At 45.6% G+C, this 24380-nt stretch overlaps 1 protein-coding gene across 2 annotated transcripts; it reads left to right on the plus strand.

Annotated features, from left to right (window-relative positions):
- The first annotated feature begins 584 nt into the window (after positions 1–584).
- Positions 585–23714, plus strand: NOL9 (nucleolar protein 9). Of its 2 annotated transcripts, none has more exons than XM_077891404.1 (12): positions 585–956; positions 1720–1939; positions 2301–2428; positions 6233–6368; positions 6489–6585; positions 7133–7230; positions 13552–13713; positions 13902–14199; positions 15000–15111; positions 18510–18687; positions 19938–20071; positions 20668–23714. In XM_077891404.1, exons 1-12 carry the CDS (start codon positions 600–602, stop codon positions 20815–20817), a joined length of 2070 nt encoding a protein of 689 aa, XP_077747530.1. In that variant the 5' UTR covers positions 585–599; the 3' UTR covers positions 20818–23714. The 2 variants fall into 2 exon arrangements, with proteins under 2 accessions (XP_077747530.1, XP_077747531.1); XM_077891405.1 differs by having other exon boundaries at positions 6492–6585.
- Positions 23715–24380: the final 666 nt, after the last annotated feature.

Genomic DNA, 24380 nt, shown 5'->3' on the forward strand with positions numbered 1-24380 from the left:
AGAAAGGAGGCAGGGACACAGCTTCTCCAGGGGATAGAAGGTGGAGGGAGCTGTGGGTTTTAGAACCTTTTACTTGGGCCTCAGTTTACCAAATGAGACATGGCTTTGAGTTGATGTGGTCCCAGTCCTCAGTTTTCTGACACTGAAATTTTGAGTGAATCACTGTGGGTTTGTCTTGTTATCCAGGGTGGCTCCCTTCAACTCAAAGACAACTGCATGCAAACACAGTATGCAAATAGACCGGTTTTGCTTAAACTGCCAATCCTGGGTCTTTTTCTGCAAGAAAAAAAAAATTCCAAGTGGATTTCCGGAGAGGTGGCCCAGGACTCACGGTGGGGTATCTGGCCCGGGTGGGGCTTTTGCATAATGTAAATGGGGCCCTCGAAGGGCCGGCCGGCCGGGTGTGGCCAAGGCCGCTGCCTCTCAAGCCCCCGGGCCGGCGGGAGCCTCCGAGGGGCCGGCGGAGGCCAGGTGCGTTGCCCGGGCGGCCGGCAGAGGGCGCACGCGGCTCCCAGGCCCCTTCTTGCAGCCGCCCGACCGCCGCGGAGCGGAGCGACTGGATCTCGCGAGATTCTCGTGCGGCAGGCGCCGGGGCCAGCATGGCGGACTCGCAGGTGCTGCCCAAGCGGGGTCCCTTCCGCTCCACGTGGCTGCGGGCCCGCAAGGCTCGGACGCCGCTCGTCCTCAGCCGCCGGCCCCGCCGCCGGCTCGGGACGCTGCGTTGGTGCGGCCGGAAGCGCCTGCGGCGGCGGCTGCTGCAGGCCGAGGCGGCCGGCGCGGACTGGCGGGAGAGCGGCTGCCCGGTGCCGCGCGCGGTGGCCCGAAGGCCCAAGCCCGAGGCCCCCCGCCCCGCCCCGGCCGCGCCCCCCGCCGCGAGCGGCCCCGCCACCCTCCCCATCCCCCCCGTGCGGCCGGCCGGCCCGGGCCGCGCGCTGCTGCTGCTGCCGCTGGAGCAGGTGGGTCGCGCCGGAGGAGCCGCAGCCCCTGAGAAGACCCGGCCGCCGGCGTGCGGAGCGGGGACGCCGGGACCTCCCGGGGGGCCCTGGGCTGCCGAGCGACGTGACCGCTGGGTGCTTAGACCTGCCAGCAGGGCCGCGGACCCTCTCGACGCGCTCAACTCTCTGGAGTCCTTGCCTTTAGTTCCGTGGATGTTTACGGGCGAGGACGCTGAGGTGTAGCGTAGGCACCTTGCCGAAGGTGTACGGCAACGGCAGAACTGGTGCTGAACCAGGCAGCCCGGCGGCGGGGCGTGCTCTCCTTCCTCCAGGGCGGGAGGAAAGTGAGAACCAGGAGTGCGAGAAACTTGGCTGGCCGTGGGCCTTGGTACAGGTGGGGGTCGTGAGGACAGCGGAGCCCAGTGCATGGGACCCCCTGTCCTTCCTGCGTCTGTACACCAGCCGTCTCTCTAGCTGTCCTGGCAGACGAAATTGGGTTAAAGGTAGTAAGTACCTGATGGTCACCTAGTGCAATGTACTGTGACTTGGAAACTCCCCCCCCCCCTTTGATATGTGAAAAGCAATTAAGAATTTAGAAAACTTAAAAAAGAAAAGGGGGGGTGGTGCCTGGCTGGCTCAGTGGGTGGAGCATGCTACTCTTGATCTCACGTTGTCACTTCCAGTCTGAAATTGGGCATAGAGTTTATCTTAAAAGAAGTAGAAGAAAGTTCAGAAAACTTGTAACAGAATTTGTAATGTATCTTCTTTTTTCTTTCTTTGCTAGGGTTTTACTTTTAGCGGGATCTGCCGTGTGACTTGCCTCTATGGCCAGGTGCAGGTGTTTGGTTTTACCATTAGCCAAGGCCAGCCAGCCCAAGAGGTCTTCTCTGCCTACACCCACTCTCGCTTGGCTATCAATGCAGTTCATTATTCCATGCCTGAGAAAAGCAAGAAGGAGATGAAAAGAGAAGCCCGAACTTTGCTCAGATCTCACCTTAGTCGGGGTAAGGAAAATAGCTGGATAATTTACTGAAGGTGTACTATAATAAGGCTGATGTTTTTAGATATTCCTACTGCCTAGAAATTGCGGTTTTTTGTGTCTATTTAAACCCTCATGACGGTCCTGTGATTCAAATTTGTTTTCACCATTTTACAAATGAGAAAAATTGCTCAGGGCCACATACCTAGTGTATAGCAAAAGCAAACCTGGATTGATATCTCCATCCAGGTGTGTTCCTAGTATGTGATACGGTTTCCTGAAGAAAGTTTTCAAACGTAAGTCCTGCTCTCAAAAAGTAGACCGTTCAGCTGAGAAGGTAGTCCTAAATAATGTAGAATTTCATGGAGTTACTTTTCTCTTTACAGATGACAGATGCTGGTTGATGAAGAACTTTTCTCCTCTGTGTTCCATTGTGATGCTAGAACAACTGAAAACCTCCACTGTGAACTTCTTAGTCAGCCATCCAGGTTTATCTTACGTTTTCGTACAAGAGGTAGAGCCAGTTTTCATTCAGAGTTTTGCTAATTACTTTCACCAGAACAGTCATGTCAGATGACTGTAGGAGCTCCCTTGGAAGATCAGTTTGTTGTCTTGTGGGTTGTGCACGGTGTCACATGTGTGCACTGCAAAATAGCATAGAAAATGCTATCTCCCTTTCCTCATTAGTTTTTTAATTTTTTAAAGATTTTATTTATTTATTCACGAAAGACATACAGAGAGAGGGAGAGAGGCAGAGACACAAGCAGAGGGAGAAGCAGGCTCCATGCAGGGAGCCCAATGTGGGCCTGGATCCCAGGACTCCAGGATCACGCCCTGGCCTGAAGGCAAGCACTAAACCGCTGAAGCACCGAGGGATCCCATCCTCGTTAGTTGTATTCCCCCCTTTCATCCTTTCATATTGTAGGTGGTTAAATGCCTTTTGGAATTTTTAATTTATGTTTTTTCCAGTTTTTTTTTTTTTTAAGATTTTATTTATTTGAGAGAGCAAGCATGCATGAGTGGGGAGGGAGGAAGGGGGAGAAGCAGGCTCCCTGCTGAGCAGGAAGCCCTATGTAGGGCAACTTGGGGCTCGATCTCAGGACCCTGGATCATGACCTGAGCTGAAGGCAGATACTTAAGCAGCTGAGACCACCAGGCGCTCCCCCCAAAAGATTTTTTTTTAACTCTAAGTACAATCTACCCCTCAACGTGGGGCTTGAACTCATGACCCGAAGATCAAGAGTTGCGTGCACTACTGACTGAGCCAGCCAGGTGCTCTGCCTTTTGGAATTTTTTTAAAATGGTTACATTTTTATTCTGATTTATTAACTTGAGACGGTATAAATTTTCTCTATAAGCATACTTCAGTAAGCTTATACTTTCTCCCATTTCTTTCTCCAAATTTTTGCTGACCATGTTACTAATTTTTTTTTTAAGATTTTATTTATTCATGAAAGACACACGGAGAGAGGCAGACATAGGCAGAGGGAGAAGTAGGCTCCCTGCAGGGAGCTCGATGTGGGACTCAATCCCAGGACCCTGGGATCATGCCCTGAGCCAAAGGCAGGCGCTCAACCACTGAGCCACCCAGGCGTCCGCATGTTATTAATTTCTTTAAGTCATGTTCTGTTGCTATAATTGTCTCCTGTGAGCCGGAAATTGAGCCTAATCTGTAGGATTATCAGGCTGACTGGATTCGAGGTATGAGGAAAAACCAAGGAATAACATGCTTTTGGATGCTTATAGTTATTGAGATGGGGATACTACAGGAGGAGCAGATTTAGTTGTTAACCTTGAGATGCCTGTTAGACATTCCATTGGAGATGTCAGGTGGACAGTTGAATATATGAGTCTGGAATTGGGAGCTTTCAGCAGAATGGCACACAAGCCATGAGATGGGATAATAACACCAAGGGAGTTGATACAGAGAAACAGGGGAGTTCAAAGTCTGAGGCTTTTGGCACTCCCAAGAAGAGGTCTGGATGAGGGAGCAGCAGAGACTGTCTCTGATGTCAGAGACATCAGAGGAGTCACTGATGTTAGAGAAAAACCAGGTGAGTGTGATCAGGAAGTCTTCAGAGGAGCTGGAAGTGAACAGTTGTGTCACTTGCTGCTGTTGGTAGGTTGGTCCCAAGAATGGAGCCTGGGAGGTAGGAGTCTGATCTGGACAGGCGCAGTTGCAGTAGACTGCTTGGGGATAGCCTGACCGGATTAGGGTCAAGAGCCTAGGGAGGAGGAATTCCAGGGTTTAAGGGAAGGAATTTTGCTTTTGTGATTGGAGAAGTGTGGTCAGAGTTTTGTTTTTTGTTAAGATGCATGAAAAAAAAAAAAAAAAAAACAGTGCATGTTTGAACACAGCAGGTAGGAATGATCCAGTGCAGGGAGGGAGGTAATGGTGGAAATGAGGCTGCAGAAGGGGAGCTTCTGGCTCTGGTGTCTGTAGGGAGGAGTCAGCCTTGAGAGCAGTGGCACTTCACCTGGAGTAGCTGGCCCACGCAGAAGTTCTCTCTCTCTCTCTTTTTTTTTTTTTACTTTAAAAAACATTTTTATTTATTTATTCATGAGAGATACACAGAGAGAAAGGCAGAGACATAGGCAGAGAGAGAGGCAGGCTGCATTCAGGGAGCCCAATATGGGACTCGATCCTGGGACCCCAGGATCATGCCCTGAGCCAAAGGCAGGTGCTTAACCACTGAGCCACCCAGGTGTCCCAGAAGTTCTCTTTTGATGGTCTCATCCCCTCCGGGAAATAGATCAGGGCCGTAGCTCAGTGGGAGTAGCTAAGTGGCAGGTGTCAGAGGTTAGAAGTGAGAGGAGAGGCCATGCAATGAGCACAGGACAGTCAGTGGACTTTTGTGATGACCTCCGTTTAATCTAGTGCAGACTCAGTAGCTGGATGAGGGCCATGGAAAAGGAAATGGGAACCTTGTGTTACCAAGCCTTTGCCTCTTGCAAGGGAAGATTCTAAATACCTTGATTTTTTTTTTTTTTTAAGATTTTATTTATTTATTTATTCATGAGAGAGACAGAGAGAGAGAGAGAGAGGCGCAGAGACACAGGCAGAGGGAGAAGCAGGTTCCATGCAAGGATCCCGATGCGGGACTCGATCCTGGGTCTCCAGGATCACACCCCGGGCTGCAGGCGGCGCTAAACCACTGCGCCACCAGGGCTGCCCTCTAAATACCTTGATAATCTGTTTTCATTCATTTTTTTAAGATTTTATTTACTACTTTGAGAGAGCAAGCACAAGCCAGGGGAGAGGCAGAGGGAGAGAGAGAAGCAGACTGCCTGTAGAACAGGGAGCCTGATGCAGGGCTTGATCCCAGGATTCTGGGATCATGACTTGAGCCAAAGGCAGACGTTTAACTGACTGAGCTACCCAGGCTCCCTTGTTTTCATTCATTTTAACTCTATTTATTTGTTTTCTGGGATTTCATCACCACTGTTGTATTCCTTATGCTCCTCCTCTTCCTATGCTGTAATTTCCCTCCCCCACTGTGTGTCAGTACATCCTAGGGTTATTTTTTCGTACAAGGCAGATAGTGAACTTTATATGATCTGATTTTAAGGTACATAAGATATTCTTATTTTGACATCCATGATTGATAGTTGAACACAGTATAGTTTTCCTTGGAGACCTTGTGCCACTGTATTCTAGAATCCAGTGTTGCTGTTAGGAAGTCACACACCACACTGATTCTTCTATGATGTCTTTATCCTGGGGTTGATGAATTGCATGAGTATATGATCATGGATGGGTCTCTGCCTTGATTGTCTTCACTACGGAGGCCTTGTTTCCTCTGAGGCTCCAGTGAGGGCCTGTTCCTCCATTCCTTGGGTTGTGTCGGTGGTTTCCTGGTACTTCTGCTGGAGCGCCAGTGGACTTAGTGGGCCTGTTTTCCACATTGTTTCAGCTCTGTTGGTTGTCTTTTTACTTTATGTCTAAGGATGCCGTCCTGATTTTGTTCTGTATCACCAACCTGTTCAACAGCAGTGGTCTTCTGTTGAATTGAATTTGCACACTTTCCTTTCCTGTGGGGTCTCCTACAGAGGTGATGGCAGTTTGAAAGGAAGTGTCAGCCAGGACAGGTACAGACTACTATAGAATAGCTGATGAGACTCTTTGAAGGGATGGCTGCTGGGGTAAGAGGGGGACTCAGATTTATCTTTCATAGCTCGCACAACTATTTGAAGTTTACTAATTTAGCACCAGAGGAAGACTGTGCACTTGTTTTCACGTTTTCTTAAAACATTTTTATTTTTATTTTTTATTTATTTATTTTTTTTTCTTAAAACATTTTTAAATTGTTAATTTCAGAGTCCAACATTCCAGATTAACTCTGAACATTTAGCCCTGAGATCTGTTGGCATTAAAAGGGAGAAGAAGAAAAATGGCCTTCGTTTGACTGAGAGTGTGTTGTCGGCCTTGGAGGAGTTGGTTACCGTGTGCTGTGGTGAGTGATATGTGGTGATAAAGGGAGTGTTAATCCCCCAGGGCCTTAAGATTACAATGTACATGTAGAGCCCCAAAGAAGGTTGCTAATTTGAGGCATCAATGTTTGTTTTGTTTCCAGAAGAAGTAGACGGCTGCCCTGTCATTCTGGTTTGTGGCTCTCAGGATGTTGGAAAGTCAACATTTAATAGATACCTGATTAACCAGTTATTAAATAGGTAAAAGTGTTTTTATTTTTGTTTAGATGTATTATTAGATTTGGGTAATGAGATAGGATTTTTGATTTAAGAAACTAGACGGGAAAAAAAAAAAAGAAACTAGACGGGAATGCATTTGACTTCTAAATACAGATTATCTACAAGTCTGTGCAAAGCTGCACTCTCTGTTAGGCTGTGTTTCGTAGTGTGGCACAGCGGCCTCTCGGGGTGTCCTGATTGTGCTTATCAATTAATGTGCAGGAATCACCTGGTCTGTTTGTCCATACCCAGAGGTTCAGAGTAGGGAGCAATTCTATGGCATTTTAAAGATCAGGTATTAGGAAAGACGAAGTTGTATCCACACTGTGAATGGACACCATGACCACACCTGCATCATATTTTCTTTCAACATTTTTTTTATATTGATGGCTGTCTTTGGAGCATTCTACCTAAAAGACTGCATAGGGTGGATTATGCCTATGTATTGCATGAAGTCTGTAATATCTGATTTATTTTTTGACAAAATTAAAGTTAGTTGAGATTTTCTTTATTTTTTTCAATATTTTAGTATTTCCTGCATTGACTACTTGGAATGTGATCTGGGACAGACAGAATTTACGCCTCCAGGATGCATTTCTTTACTTAATATTACAGAACCGATTTTAGGTATGTATTATACATTTCTTTCATGTCTTGGTTTCATAAAACTCAAATATAATGATACAAAAAATTCAGAAACTATAAGGAGCACCTGACTGGCTCAGTCAGTGGAGCACACAGCTTTTGGTCTCAGGGTCGTGAGTTCAAACCCCACATTGGGCATGGAGCCTTTGTAAAACAATTAAGGTAAAAATCAATAAAAATTAGAAAAAACAAAATGGGAGTGAACATCCCCAGACCAAGTTCCATTATGGTAAGCAGAACCGATAGCCATTTAGTTTTGTGTGAATTAGAAACACACCTTCATACGGTATTCCCTCTTCTATGAACCTGTATGATGATGAATTGACGTTGACACAATACTGTTAGCTAATCTATGGATTTTACTCAAAATGCATTCAGTTATCTTACTTTTTTTTTTTTTTTCCATCAGTTATCTTACTGATGTACTTTTTCTGGTTCAGAATCCAAACCAAAGTCCCATGTTAACGTTTTTTTAATAGTAAGATATGTACAAGGTGATATTTACTGTTTTAACCATTGATACGTGTCCAATTCAGTGACATTACGTGCGTTCGAGGTGTTACATGCCCATCACCACTGTCCATATCCAAAGCTTTCTTCCTCCCCAACTGAACCGCTGTCCCCATTAAAGAACACTTGTTCCTCCTGCTCGCCTTCCAGCTCCTGGGAACCTCTGTTCTACTCTGCCTGTCAATTTGCCTGTTCCAGGTCCTTCATATAAGTGAAAACAATATTTGTCTTGTGTTTGTTTTTTCTCACTAAGCATAATTTTTTTCTTTTTATTTTTTAAGTGTTTTTATTTTAATCCAGTTGATTAACACAGTGTTTTATTAGTTTTAGGTGTACAATATGGTGATCCAACACTTCCTTGTATCACCTTGTACTCCTCACAAGTGTGCTCCTTCATCCCCATCACCTGTTTCACCCCTCCCCCAAGCATAATGGTTTAAGATAATGTCCATATTGTAGCAGATAATCAAGATTAATTTCCTTTTTGTGGGTATCAGTCCATTATATACATGTATCACATTTTGTTTATACATTCAGCTGCTGATGGACAGTTGGATTATTTCCACTTTCTGGATATTGGGAGTAGTGCTGCTGTGAACATCAGCATACAGATATCTGGGCTGGTCCCTGCTTTTAGTTCTTTGAGATATACACTAGAAGTGGAATTGCTGGGTCATATGGTAATGCCATGTTTAACTGTCAGCCTGTTTTTCACAGCGGATGCATTTTGCATCCCCATTGGCAATGCACAGGGCTCTTCTTTCTCCTCATCTTGTCATCTTGATTATAGCCATCCTGTTGGGTGTGCAGTGGTAACTCAGTTGGTTTTGATTTGCATTTCCCTGATGAGCTTCTGTTCCTGTGCTTTTTGGCCTTTTTAGATCTTTGGAGAAATGTCTGTTCAAGTTCTTTGCCCATTTTTGAATTGCGCTATTACTGAGTTTTAAGAGTTCTTTCTATATGTTCTATAGATGTTAATCTCTTGTCAGATAAATGATTTGCAAACATTTTCTCCCATCCTCAACATTTTCTTTTTTTTTTTTTTTTTTTTTATGATAGTTACAGAGAGAGAGAGAGGGAGGCAGAGACACAGGCAGAGGGAGAAGCAGGCTCCATGCACCGGGAGCCCGATGTGGGATTCGATCCCGGGTCTCCGGGATCACGCCCTGGGCCAAAGGCAGGCGCCAAACCGCTGCGCCACCCAGGGATCCCTCCTCAACATTTTCTTTCCATTTTCTTGACTGTGTCCTTCAATACAATAAAAGTTCTTTTTTTTTTAATTATCTACTTTATTATTTTTTTAAGATTTTATTTATTTATTCATTAGAGAGAGACATACATACACAGGCAGAGACACAGGCAGAGGGAGAAGCAGGCTCCATGCAGGGAGCCTGATGCGGGACTCAATCCCAGGACCCCAGGATCACACCCTGGGCTGAAGGCAGGCGTTAAACCGCTGAGCCACCCAGGGATTCCCACAATAAAAGTTCTTAATTTTTATGAAATCCACATTAATTTTTCTTTTGTTGATATTCTCTTGATGTCATGTCCGCAATGTCGTTGCTAAGTCCAATGTCATAAAGATTTTCTCTAATGTTGTTGGAGTTTTTTTTTTTTTTTAAGATTTATTTATTTATTTATGATAGAGAGAGAGAGAGAGAGAGGCAGAGACACAGGAGGAGGGAGAAGCAGGCTCCGTGCCGGGACTCGATCCCGGGACTCCAGGATCGCGCCCTGGGCCAAAGGCAGGCGCCAAACCACTGAGCCACCTGTTGTTTAGCTTTTATATTTGTCTTTGGTCCATTCTGAATTAATTTTTTTTAAAGATTTTATTTATATATTCATGAGAGACCGAGAGAGAGAGAGAGGCAGAGACATAGGCAGAGGGAGAAGCAAGCTCCACGCAGGGAACCCGATGTGGGACTCAGTCCTGGGACTGCGGGATCATGCCCTGAGCCCAAGGCAGACGCTCAACTGCTGAGCCACCCAGGCGTCCCTTGAATTAATTTTTGTATATGATATAAGGACAACATCCAGCATCACTCTTTTCATTGTGGGTGTCCAGTTTATTTGTTGAAGACTGTCCCTCCCCCATTGAATGGTCTTGGCACCCTTGTGGTAAAGTATTTGTTAATTTATCTTGTGGTGAAGTATTTGATCATACATATGAGGGCTTATTTCTGGGCTTCCTGTTTTATTCCATTGACCTATGTGTCTTTCTATGCCAGTTCCATGGCAGTGGAGGAATAGGAGTCCTCCAACTTCATTCTTTTTCAAGATTGTTTTTGGCTGTTTGGTAGTACCCTTGCAATCCTGTATGAATTTGAGGATCAGCTTTTCCATTTCTGTGAAAAGGCTGTTGAATTTTGGTAGGGATTGCATTGATTGAATGTGTAGATCACCTTGGGTGACACATCTCAATAATGATAAATCTTCCTATATGTGAACACAGGATATCTTTCCAGTTTCTTTTTTTTTTTTTTTTTTAAGTTTCTATTTGTTTATTTATGAGAGACGCAGAGACATAGACAGAGGGGGAGGCAGGCTCCCTGCAGGGGAGCTTCATGCGGGACCCAGTCCCAGGACTCCCAAGATCACGACCTGAGCCAAAGGCAGATGCTCAACCACTGAGTCACCCAGGTGCCCTCTTTCCAGTTTCTTAAGTCTTCATAAATTTCTTTCAGCAATGTTTTGTGGTTTTCGTATACAAGTCTTTTACTTGGTTGGATTCATTCCTGAAGATTGAATTCTTTGAGCTATTACCATGAATGCAATTGCTTTCCTAATTTCCTTTTCCAGTTCGCTATTGGTGTATAGGAACATCTGATTTTTGTGCGTTGACCATGTACCCTGCAAATTTGCTGAATTCCTATATTAGTTCCAGTAGGTCTTTTGTGGATGTTTTAAGAATTTTTATATAAAAGATCATCATCTGTGAATAAAAGTAGTTTCACCTCGTCCTGTCCGGTCTGGATGCCTTTAATTACTTTTTCTTGTCTCCTAGCTCTCTCTGACTGGGACCTCCAGTGCAGTGCTGAATAGAGGGAAACATCCCTTTCTCCTTCCTCATCCTAGAGGGAATGCACTTCAGCAGAAGTGCACTGCCAGTGGTGGATTTTCTGTTGTTCGCCTTTGTCACGCTAAAGAAGTGGGCTTCTCTCCCTGGTGTGTGAAATGTTGTATCATGAAAGGCTTTTGGACCTTGTCAGGTGTTTTTTCTGTGTCGAGATACTTGTGTGATTTTTGTTTAGTTGACTTTTAAAGATTTTATTCATTTATGTGAGAGAGAGAGAGAGAGAGCACAAGTAGTTGGGGCACCAGGCAGAAGGAGAGGGAGAAGCAGTCTTCCTGCTGAGCAGGAAGCCTGCTGTGGGGCTCAATCCCAGGACCCTGAAATCAGGATCTGAGCCGAAGGCAGAAGCTTAACCAACTGAGCCACCCACGCACCCCTGTTTAGTTGACTTTTAAAAGATACATGATAGATTAGGTTGCTGGATGTATTGTGGATTTAACAGACTTTTTGACAATAAGTAGGGCATTCATATTGTTTTTAGTTTTATCAAAACTAATTGTTTATACTTTGCTCTCCAGGTGGTTTCATTGTTTTCTTTTACATTTTCTATAGTCCATTTATTTTTCTTTTCCTCTTTCACCCCTTAATATTTCAGCGGGTGTTTCCCCAAACAAGGACACTCTATTACGTAATCATCATGCTGCCACTGAGTCAAGGTAGTGATATGGCTATGCTGCTGTTCCTTTGTTCATCCAGCCACCTGCCTGAGTCCCGTGTGTATTTGCAAATCTTTAGTCTTCAGTCTGGAGCAGTCCCTTCAGCTTTTCTTTTACGACCTTGGCAGTTTGGAAGAATACGTTTGTCGAATGTCCCTGTGGTTTGGCTGAGATGTGATGCTGTATTCTCTGTGCATCCCATCAACAAGCTATTGGTTTGCCCTATTACCAGAGAGGTTAACTCTGCTCATTTGGTTAAGATAAGTGTTTTCCACTCTGACTGTAACTAGGTGTGTTATTTCTTCAAGGTGTCACTGCTTGTAGATCCCCTCAGTGGAAGAGCTAGGAAACATATGCTTGTTTAAACCCACACATGCATATACGTGTGTATGTATGTACACACACACATATGTGTATATACACTACCTCTTTTTCTCTTTGTATGTACGTTCCGTATTTATTAAGAGCCATGAGTTTACTGCCATCATTCCAATTCCAGTCTTTCACCCCAGGTTTATTCTAGTTAGCTTTCCCCCTTCCACATTCCCCCTTCCATATTTATAAGTTTCCTCTCTGATGATGAGAACCCTGGCTATGATTATTCTCCATGTATTTATGTATTTACTCAGTTCCTTTGTATTTGTTCAGTCTGTCTGCTGTGCAGGCCATTCCTCAGTTGTGGGCTGCCCCAATCCCCATATTCACCTTTGGCGGGCGCCTCGCTAGCCTTGGCTCCGGTGGCCTTGCCTCAACCACAGAAACCGGGCTCTCACCCTGCTGTGTTGCCATGTGGTTCTGGTCACCAGCCTGCTGAGTGGTTCTGGATCCCAACCAGAGAGGGGAGTTGTCTCAGGCTTGATGGATCCATGCTGCGATTAGGAGTGTCTACTCTGGATCTGGGCTACCTGAGGTTCAAGCCTGGCTGGTATCTACTCACTGTGAGACCTTGGTCAAATTAATCTACGTCCTCTGTACAAATGGGGATAGTAATACTACCTACTTTGTAGGGTTCTTATGAACATTAGAGACTCCATGTGAAATACATGGGATGTAGTAAGTGCTATGTTCCAGCACATCATTGCTGCTGTTCTTATTTGTCCTTTCATTAAAACATCATGCCTGCAAGGATGGGGAGGTTTGTTTTGTTCACAGATGTATCCTAAGTACCTACAACAATGCTCAGTGTTGTAGGTGCTCAGTAAATGTTTGTTGAGTGAATGGCCATATAAGGACATAATTGAGATTAACTTTATTAAAATAGAGTAAAAATAACATGTCTTTGTATTAAGCTGAAAGCTCAGATTTTTATTTTTATTTTACTTACTTATTTATTTATTGATGATAGAGGGAGAGGCAGAGACACAGGCAGAGGGAGAAGCTGGCTCCATGCCAGGAGCCTGATGCAGGACTCGATCCCGGGACTCCAGGATCGTGCCCTGGGCCAAAGGCAGGCACCAAACCGCTGAGCCATCCAGGGATCCCAAAGCTCAGATTTTTTTTTTTTTTTTAATTTTTATTTATTTATGATAGGCACACAGTGAGAGAGAGAGAGAGGCAGAGACACAGGCAGAGGGAGAAGCAGGCTCCATGCACCGGGAGCCTGACGTGGGATTTGATCCTGGGTCTCCAGGATCGCGCCCTGGGCCAAAGGCAGGCGCTAAACCGCTGCGCCACCCAGGGATCCCCAAAGCTCAGATTTTTAAATTTAATTTTATTTATTTGAGAGAGGAGAGAGAGCGCACACACACAAGTGGGGAGAGGGTCAGAGGTAGATGGAGAAGCAGGCTCCCCCCTGAACAGGGAGCCCAACGCAGGGCTAGATCCCAGGACCCTGAGATCATGACCTGAGCCTAAGCCAGATAGACACTCAACCAACTGAGCCACCCAGGCGCCGGGAAAGCTTAGATTTCTGAAAATGGGATGCAGCTGTTCCCAGTGGTGAGATGGTCTGGTAGGATGGTCTTTGATTTCCTTAAGGATCTTTGTCGCTGAAAATGGCTGAAGCAAAACCCTCACCTCCTTTTAAATAGTCACAGATTCAGACTCTTACCTTTATCTTCCTAGGACCACCTTTCACCCACCAGAGGACACCCCAGAAAATGGTATATTACGGGAAACCTTCTTGTAAAAACAACTATGAAAATTATATTGAGATAATAAAGTATGTATTCAGCTCCTACAAGAGAGAGTCCCCTCTTATCGTCAACACGATGGGCTGGGTGTCAGGTAAGCCTGTGGAGGCACATCTGGCAGAAAGGAGGGGCAGCATGAGTAAACTTTTCGCTTCAGGCAGTAATGCTGAGCCATTTTTAGGAGACTCTTTGATTCTTTGTCTCCGAGTAGCCGTGCTATTTTCTCATAGGCATGTGTCACTGCATTTTAGCGCCACAACTGCTGTGTCCTCTTCTTCACAGACAAAGGACTTTTGCTTCTCATTGATCTCATCCGGTTGCTGTCTCCCAGCCATGTTGTTCAGTTCAGTTCTGGCCGGAGCAAATACATGCCAAACCTCACCCCTGACTATGTGGATGACATGGACGGCCTGTACACAAAGAGCAAGTCCAGAGTCAGAAACAGAGGTTTCCAACTGGCAGAGTTTACGGAGAATTTGGAATTTGCTGACGAAGAAAAGGAGAGTCCAGTTGTGTTCACTGGACATAAACTGATATGCGTCCAGTCAGACTTTACATTTAGAAAAACTCCAAGAAATAGGTAATGAAACCATCATGGCTGGAGAATGAGGTTCTCTGCAGTTTAACAAGGCCTTCTGCCCTCAATTCCTTAAAAGGAATAAGTCTTCCACAACTTTTCAAATTTTCCTCACAGCCCTGTGTTCGTGAAGGAGAATCTGTTATTTTCTGAGCTGTTACTGTCCCAATGGAAACAGAGACAGCCCCGTCCTAAGATGGAATGATTTTGAATTTTTCAACTTTATGATGGTATTAAAGCAATATATATGCAGTAGACACTGTACTTTGGATTTTGTTCTTTTCCTGGGAAATCAGAATGCTATACAACACTCTGTCCTGATGCTGGGCGGTGACAGTGACCCTCAGCTCCCAGTCAGCCATTTGGGTGAGCAATAGACACAGCAACCATTCTGCACCCATCCAACATGGGCTCTGTGTAAGGTGATTCTGCCCAGCTTGAGGCTAATGTGAGCATCCTAAGCACAATTCAAGTGGGCAAGGTGTCTTAAAGGCATTTCCAGCTTCAGATATTTTCACTTTTTTGTGGGTGTGTGAGGACGGAACCCCATCATAAATTAAGGAAGACCCATATCCAGAGGTGGCCTTCAGCTCTGGTTGCCAAGAGCTTTTACTGAAGGGGAGTCTTTACGTATCATGTTTTTCCAGTGGGTTTATAGAAAGGCAGGGTCTACAGATGTTGAAGTAGGGATGTGTGTTCTTACTACATATAACCTTTGTAATGACTAACGGACTCTGTTTCCGAGCGGGAATTGGGCTCCTAATGTTAAATCTCTACTTACTTCATTCTAATTTACTTTTCAGAGAGTCACATAACAAAGTTCTCCGTGATTTGGCGGTACTAGGTTACCTTGGCCAGCTGCAGCCCCCAGTGCCACGACCACTTTGTCCTTTACATGGTCTGACACCCTATCAGGTAACCTGAACTCGTATGAGGAATTGTCTCTGTTGACTTAACGAGCACTCGAGCAGCTTCCTGGGCTCTTCTGGCCACCTTACAGCGCTTCACTCCTCTTTCCTCAGAATCACCCTGTGGTTTAGGGCCCGTAACTGCCTCAGCTCATAGACAGGAGAGCTTGTGCCCATAGCTAGCTGCTATCCTGTGTTGGCCACGACTACTTCTGTGCTGGTTAGGAATGTTCTGTCTGATTCTAGAGGTGGCCCTGGGCAGTCCGGCTCTAGTGCTTCCACTTTTTAGCAGCGTGTAAGACTGTGTCTTACTTGGAGAACAGAGGCTGTGCCCGACCTCACAGGATGGTTCTGTGGGTTCACTGAGTGTTCATAGTGGCTCCTGGCATCTGGAGACTACTCTTTTTTTTTTTTTTTAACAAGGCCTTCTGCCCTCAATTCCTTAAAAGGAATAAGTCTTCCACAACTTTTCAAATTTTCATTTTTATTTTATTATTTTATTTTATTATTATTTTTATTTTATTTTATTATTTTTTATTTTATTATTTTATTTTATTTTATTATTATTTTTTTACGTGTAGGCTCCATGCCCATTGTGGAGCCCAGTGCGGAGCCTAGTGCCAGCCTTGAACTCACCACTCTGAGATCATGACCTGAGCTGAGATCAAGAATCAGACACTTAACCAACTGAGCCACTCAGGCACCTCCCAGAGACCGTTCTTGAAAGCATTTCATATTGTCAAAAGTGGATTCTAGGGTCTCCTGGGTGGCTCAGTCAGTTAAGTGTCTGCCTTTGGCTCAGGTCATGACCTCAGGGTCTTGTGTCAGGCTCCCTGCTGAGCAGGGAGCCTGCTTCTCCCTATCCCTCTGCCTGCCGCTCCCTCTGCTTGTGGTCTCTCGCTCTGTCAAATAAAATCTTTAAAAAGAGCATGCATGTGTGTACTTGTGCATGAGCAGGGGAGGGGCAGAGAGGGAGAGGGAGAAGCAGATTCCCTGCTGAGCAGGGAGTCCGATGCAGGGCTCGATTCCAGGACCCTGAGATCATGACCTGGAGCAAAAGGTAGATGCTTCACCGATTGAGCCACCCAGGAACCCCAGATAAATAAAATCTTAAAAAAATAATAAAATCTTTAAAAAAAAAAAAAAAAGGTGGATTCTAGCACTGGAATATTTGCATCTTGGAATCCAAGCTCCTTAGAATTATTTTGGAAAGAAACTACCATGATATTAGAATGCCAGATGATGAAAGATTAAAATAGCAATAGATGGCATTTCCTAAATCCTTACCCTCTGTTCTGTCTTAAACCTGTGTTAACTTCTTTGCTCAGAATGTCTTTGTTATTACCCCATTCTACAGATGCTAGAACTGAGGTCAGGGATGCTAAGTCAGCCTGCCCAAGGTGCCTAGTAAAAGTTTGACCTGGGACCAGAGCCCAGAGTGTTTACCATCTGCTGTCCATACTAAGCACTCAGTGTGTGCTGTGCACTTGACCTGGAACAGCTCCTTGCTCAGCAGGGAGCCTTCACAGCAGCCCAGTGAGGGAGAGGCTCTTTCATTCCCTTTTTACAGCTTAGGAGCTGGGCACTGTAGGCAGGTCGAGGCACTGGACTCAGGTCACACCTCAGCGGGGCACTCCTCAGGCAGGAGCTCTAGGCCTGGCCGACAAGGACATGTCTCCCAGGTCTGATGGTGAGCTCATCTCCCCTGGAGAATCTCCAGCAGTTAATTGAAGTTTTGGTCAGTGGGGTCTTTTACTCACTTAGAGATGCTCTATAATGGAACTTGAAGCTTATCTACTGTAATTGTATCTGTCTTTTGCTATTTCAAGTTTGTTTTTGGAATCTAAGCAATATAACAAAATACTTTTCTACTTTATAAATCGGAAATTACATGAAGAGTTACATGTTAAAGGCAGAGTTGACCTTTAAGCAACACTGGATTGAACTGTGTGGGTCCACTTATATGCGGAGGCTTTTTTTTTTTTTTTTATTTATGATAGTCACACACAGAGAGAGAGAGAGGCAGAGACACAGGCAGAGGAAGAAGCAGGCTCCATGCACTGGGAGCCCGATGTGGGATTCGATCCCAGGTCTCCAGGATCGCGCCCTGGGCCAAAGGCAGGCGCCAAACCGCTGCGCCACCCAGGGATCCTGCGGAGGCTTTTTTTGATAAATAGAGTCATTCCTGTGTTGTAAAATGTACTCTTCCTTGTGATTTTCTTAGTATATGTGCTGCTGAAGTGAGCACTCCTTGTGATTTTCTTAATAACGTTGTCTTTCCTCCAGCATCCTGTGAGAATACAGTGTGTAATACGTCCAATATACAGAGTGTGTGTTAGTCGTCTGTTTGTTATCTGGAGGGTTTCTAATCAACTGGAGGCTCTTAGTAGTTAAGTTTAGGATGGGGGTCAGAAGTTATTTGTCGATTTTCAGCTGCGTTGGATGGGGATCAGGGCCTCTAACTCCCGTGTTGTTCAGGGCTCCACAGTATTTATCTTGTGCTCCTGGAGTTTGGTCCATTTTTCTTAACTCAGTATGTTGTATAGAGAATAGATGGAGGCTCTTTCTCACTGAACGGAGGTTTGCTTTCTGACATTAGAAGACCTCTCAGCAACTGGGGTTTTCACAGTCCCCCTCGACTTTAATGCATTTAGGGTGTCTTCAGACGTGTGTCTTTAGAAAATTCCAGGCGTCGGGAGGCCTGGGTAGCTCAGTGGTTAAGTGTCTGCCTTTTGCTTAGGTAGTGATCCTGGAGTCTCAGGATTGAGTCCCACTTCAGGTTCCCTGTGTGGAGCCTGCTTCTCCCTCTGCCTGTGTCTCTGCCTCTCTCTTTGTGTGTCTCTAATGAATAAATAAGTAAAATATTTTTAAAAAAAGAAGGAAAGAAGGGAGGGAGGAAGGAAGGGAAAAAAAGAAAAAGGAAAGGAAGGAAAGGAAGAAAGAAGAAAAGAAAAAAGAAAATTCCAAGTATTAGTTTGGATTTTTAGCAATTGTTGGCCGGCAAAGAACTTAGTATGAATTTCTTAGGTTCTCTCTATTAAAATAGTGAAACACTGACCAGTATTTATTAGCATTTCTGTTCTGTTTAGGTACTTTTTGGTGGACAGTTTGGCCAAAATTGCTTTAGATGGCTGCCTAGTCAACTTTTAAACGTTAAAGGTAGCCTTTCAGGGACGCCTGGGGAGTCTCAGTGGTTGAGCGTCTGCCTTTGGCTCAGGGCATGATCCCAGAGTCCCAGGATCGAGTCCTGCACCGGGCTCCTTGCATGGAGCCTGCATCTCTTCCCTCTGCCTATGTCTCTGTCTCTCTCTCTCATGAATAAAAAATACAATCTTTAAAAAAAAAAAAAAAAAAAAAGGCGTCTCAAATAGAATTACTAGAGGGAGATGCAAATTTATTTTCCAGGTCCCTTTCAATGCGGTTGCACTCCGGATTATTCATGCTGATGTCGCTCCTACTCATATATTATATGCTGTGAATGCCAGCTGGGTTGGTCTTTGCAAGATCCTGGATGATGTCAGAGGATACGCAAATGGGCCCATCCTACTTGCCCAGACTCCAATCTGTGATTGTTTGGGGTTTGGTGAGTGAGAGTAAAACATGTCTATATACCTACTGAAATTGATCTCCAACCATATATGGTTGGTCTTGTTGACCTTGTAGCTATCTCTTGGCTGGAGTGGTCGGAGTGTCTCTGGCTTCTAGACAGTGGGCCTGGGGGCTGGTGGGCAGGAAGAAAGTAGCATTTTCTCTGCTTCTCCTGCCAACTAAATCTAGGATTCCTAAGGGCCTAGTCATGGCCTTCCTGTCACTTGACATGTTTTCCCTAGGCCATCTGTCCACCTGCTGGCCCCTAGATCCATCTTTAGGCTGACTTCCCACAGGATCTCGGTAGCACAACTGTGTCTGAGCTCTAAGCCCATGTTACCAGCACACTTCTCCACTTGGATATCTCACTGGCATCTGAGACTTAGGTCCATGACTGAGGTCCTGATTTTTCTCCCCAAATCTGCTCCCACCCTCACCATCTCCTGTTCCAGGCCTGAAGAGTCCTTGGAAGATTCACTCTGGTGTTTGCACCAGACCCCTGGGTCCACCTTGGTATCCCCTTCCCTTTATTTGACATATCTAACCCATTAGCAGGTTTGCTAGCTCGTTTCTAAAATATGTCTGATTCCTCCAATCTCATCTTGTCTTACTCTGCCAGTCTGAGCCACTGCTTCTCTGCTGGAGTTTGCATAGTCGGGTGATCTGAGGACATTGTGACTATGTCATGTCCTGGTACTTCCCATCACTCAGGCCCAGCACCATTGGCCTGGCAGTGCTTCAGGCCCTTCCTCCTTTGCCTGTCCCCCTGGCTCATGGAAGCCAATAAATGTTGGTATGATTCTGGAAAAGTGCTGGACCTATGTAACCCAAAATTAGCAAAACCTTTACATAATTAAATACGTGTTTCTGAGTTACATGAGACTACTTCTAAAAAGTGTTTCCATAGAAATTGTAACCTGGTACAGACATGAAGAAGGAATTGATAATGGAAAGATTGAGTTGTCTCTGTGTTCTGCACAGTGGCTTTTCTTCCTGGCCTGAGTGTGCCTTACCTAAGACAGTCTAGGACTTTTGCATGTAGATCACTTTGGTTGTTCATGGCTGAAAATGGGAAGGGTTCTAAGAGATGGAGGTATTTGATGACTCTTGACCAAGGACTTCATATTTTCAGAGCAAAACACAGTTGAAACTCTTATTTTAAAAGCTGTTCTATAATTCTTAGTGTTAGGGGGGTATAACATCTTCCAGAAGGGATTATTTGTGTGTGTTTTATGTGTCTTCAAGGAATTTGTAGAGGGATCGATATGGAGAAGAGGCTTTACCATATCCTTACTCCTGTGCCCCCGGAAGAGCTAAGAAATGTGAATTGTCTGCTGGTTGGAGCCATTTCCATTCCACATTGTGTTTTCAAGAGCCAGGTGAGTGCCGCTCTTCAGGAAAGCCAGAGAGAGTCACAGGGACACGTTATTGTGGAGAGGCCCAACAAGGCAAATGGAGTATCAGAGTGGCCTGAGAGGCCCAAGGCCATGAATTCCCATCATTGGTAGTCAGGAGCCCCATGGTAGAGCCCTTATCCCAGAAGTAGGTTATGGGAGGAGAGAACAGAGGTGGTCTCCCCAGGATTACTCCTTCCTGGGGATACCCATGACAAAGTCATGGGGAGTCCTTGGCTGAGGGCGTCCATGTGGTAGACTGCGGAGATGCTGGATGATCCTCACATCTCAGTTGCTAGCCTTGTTTGAGGGAGAAACGCACCTACTCCCTCTTACTCTTGTGCTGGTTGATGTGTTTGTGGACTTGAATTATTCAGAAAGGTGGCAGTCACCTTTGTTACGGGCTAGTTGTAGGAAGTGGACCCTCTGTGGGAAGGGAGACCAGAGGTCTTAGGAGTGTGGGGACCTTACTCAGACTCTCACTTTTCACAATATTTTCTGGGGAAGAAAGGAAATGCCACCAAGTCCAATTGGCAGAATTTGGGGTATTTCCATTCATTCTCTTCATGTTTCTGTTTCAGCGTGGGCTCGAAGGAACAATACCTTACATCACCACAGATTACAATTTTAAACTTCCGGGAGCATCAGAGAAAATTGGAGCAAGAGAAACTGAGGAGACATGTGAAGAGAAAGTACACCCCAAACCTAAACTCTATCGAAGAATAAACTGACACTGACGTTATTAGTAAGGGAAGGAGCTTTTACCTGAAAACTGGACTTCGTCTGCAGCCTGCCATCAGACTGATGGCGAGGATGGGGAACGGTGCCCTAAAGTAGCCAACAGCGTTTCCCATGTACCTCGTGGATCTAGAGTAAATTTAACTCTTAAAAGCTACGTGACCTAGAGTTTTGCCCTGGTGTTCTGTATGGTTCTTCATACTGACTGTTTTCTTTTCCAAAGGGTTAAAGCAGCAGGGGGACGTTTGTACACCATTAAAGCAGAGAACACAGTTGATTCCTCACAAAGCTCTTCAAGCACCTGGTGGTTGGAATCTGGATAAAAATAGGGAAACTGGGTCCTTAAGAATCTACCAAAGAGGAAGGGAGGCTTGGCCAGCAGGGTCACAAGCAGACTGGTGCGGGGGCTCCCCGGTCCTTGCCCAGCGATGGCAAATGGGAAGGAGGTCCCAGCAGCAGGGTCCGCCAGTGGTTGTGCTCATCTCCGGTCTACACTCTCTTTCATTCACTCGGTCTGGTGTGAAAGGATCACATTTGGTTTGTTTGGTGTAATCAAGGTTTAATTAGATAAAAACTTTGGACTCAAGAGCCCTTCGTGTTTTGGGTTTTTTCATCTATGACTTTATGCTGGAAAATATTGCTCTCAAATTTAGGAAACCTTTGCCGTGGTCTCTGTAAAACTAGCTGTGTCCTAATTGACTTCTCATTGGGGATTGAAGACATAGCGTGGCAGAGCTGGACACCAGGCTGTTTGGAAAAAGGACTGGCCGAGCAGCTCGTGGAGAGCTACATCTCGTCTTTGGTGGCTGGACCGGATCTTGCACATAAGGACAACTCTGCGCCATCCAGTGCCTCCTCCAGGGGAGACGGGATGATGAAGCCATTCTCCCGATGGCTTCTGGGAAGGTGGTGGAAATCCATTCTTCGTCTTCTCCCTGATTGTCGCAATTCTTGATCCTCTAGGTTGGAAGTGGTTTTGGTAAACAAGGGTATCTGATTAGATCACATCATTTGTGCATTTCAGTCTGTGAAAGTCTTACTGAGGTAGCTTTTCAAACTGGTCTTGTGGGTTCAGCTTTCTACAGATGATGTGGAAGGCCGGTTATTTGGATGTGGGTTTTAACATCTATGTTCATTTAAACCGTTGGTTGTTGTCCTGATTCTTACAGTGGCCCCTCCACCCTTACATGCTCTCCCTGGAACTGTGCCACCCTCCAGGGGTGGTTTTGATTCTCTGGAGACAGTTTAGGGCCTGACTTCATTGGGTCTTAGTTATATCTAAGTTTACCTTGTGCGTGCTTTCTGTCTTGGTCTTGCCAAGAACTTTGACAGACAATCTGCCATTACCAGCATTTTGCCTTCTTCCCTAGTTCCTTGTGTCTTCACAGTGATGCTCACTATGGGTCCTGGGCAGCAGGTCTCAGGAGGAATGACAGTTGATGCCCTGGCACCTGCACTCCAGGAAACAAAGGCTTGGCTTTTCCCTTACCGCCTGCTGCTCTTCAGGAGAAAGTAGGCATTGCCACTAGAGGGAGCTGCCGGCCCTCGGTCCCGTGGCCCCAGAGCCTGCCAGGGAGCCTGCCTGAGACTCCTTGGAGGGCTCAGACATCCTGGAGACTCAGCTGTGTAGCCAGCTCCGTGGGCCTGCTCACACCCACAGTGATGCCATCCACCCTAGATGTCTGTCCCTGTGATTGTCAATGTCAGCAGTTTGGGCTTTTTGTCATTTCTACAGTCCTTTGGTTCAGAATATGGTGGTAAGTTCTACACTTGAGGTATTCTTAACAAAAACTCAGACATTTGTGTGTGTGTGATTTCCAAAGCAGTATGTGCATATTTTAAGAAAAAGAAATAACATGACTTAGAACTTGAAACCCCCAGTTGCTGATTTTGTGGTTCTTTAAAGCCAGTTCTTTAGAAGAGATTCCTTTATAGGAAAGACAGATGTGAAGATAAATAGCAAGATTCTTGGATGGTGGTCATTTGTAAACAAGGGCCAGTTGGGCCTGGGGACAGGAAATGGTGGCCCCTCAGCATGGCCTGGAACAAGAGAAAGGGGAGAAGGATCGTTGAGCTGGTCCTTCAGGTGCCATGAATGTTTGAGATTATCACTCTGGAAGAGGCCCGGGGTGGGGATAGGGGGCCTGGGCTGGGACCCTGGGGCAGGGGGCTGCTTCCCTGCCAGACCTGGGATCTGGGTCCCGTGTCTACTTGATAGTTTTATCCTTCAGGTTTGGATGTGGCAGTTGAGTGGCGGAGGCAGCAGGCTTTGCTCTGTGAGCTGGGAGTTGGCCAGCCGTGTATCTTTGCGGGAGATATTCAGCCTGTTGTCATCTGTAAGGCAGGATGGTGGCCATTCGTCAGTGCCTGTGGGGAGGAAGTGAGGCTCGTCTGTATGTGGTGGAGCAGTACCCTGTCTCTTGTTGAATTGTAAGCTGTGAGAAAGCAGGGACCAAGACTATTCCTCACAGTTACACTGGATCGAAGAAGAAGCTAAATGTTTAAACCTACATCCCTCTCCCTTGTCTGGCCTCTGGGCAGGGTTACCCTCAAAGCATTTTTCCAGCCAAGTGTGCTGTTGTCTCTCCAGCCAACCTGGGGAGTAGGTTCTGGGTCTCCCATTAGTACCCGATCCTGGCAGTTCCATAAACCCTCACTTACTGCTTTTAAAATTGTATGAACGGTTCACTCGGGTAAAAAACAACTTTAAGACCCACCACCACATGGGCATTCACTCAGTGTCATGATGCAGTCTTGTCTGGTGTTTTTCTAAGTTGTATGTGTGTGTCTTATAAAATTGATGTCCCGCCTTATGTGTAGTTTTTTAATCCAGCTCTTTTCATTTAACAAGGGAACTTCTGTGTCATTAAATATTTTTTGAGAACATGAAGTTAATTGTGTGATTTATGTTACATGTGTAGATATATCATCTTTTTTCCGGGAAATTATTTAAATTTAGGAGAAATCATGGCAAAAAAAAAACTTTGGTGAAAATAAAGCATTGGAAGGTGGAATCTGGGTGCCGGAGCAGGGATGACAGGAAACCCCAGCAGATGCTTGTACCCTTTTCCATTTCAATATATTTTTTAAAGATAACTATTTTGAGAGAGAGAGGGAGTGCGCATGTGCACACACACACACACACACACACACACACACACAGATGAGAGGGGGGAGGAGAGAATCCCAAGCAGACTCCCTGCTGAGTGCAGGGCCCAATTTTGCCTCCATGCCAGGACCCTGAGATCAAGACCTGAGCTGAAACCAAGCGTCAGTCGCTCCACCGATGGAGCCCCTCCTTTGCACCCAGGCGCCCCTCATTGCAATACTGAGTGCAGTGGAAGTTTAAGTTGTGTTTGGGCCCAAGGATGTAAGTTAAGAGAAAATGCTATGTCCTTTCTGTACCGTCTTTGAGAGTGTGTTAGAAGGAAGAGTTTTGCTGCCAGAGAAGTTCCAATTAAAAGAGGAAAACCAGCCTGCGGCCTGTGCCTGTAGCTGTCTCAGCAAGTGCTCACTCAGCAGCCCCGTCCTCGCTCTCCCCACACTGGCCTGGCAG

This window comes from Canis aureus, chromosome 3, assembly GCF_053574225.1.
Source record: "Canis aureus isolate CA01 chromosome 3, VMU_Caureus_v.1.0, whole genome shotgun sequence".
In the NCBI taxonomy this organism is placed as follows: domain Eukaryota; kingdom Metazoa; phylum Chordata; class Mammalia; order Carnivora; family Canidae; genus Canis; species Canis aureus.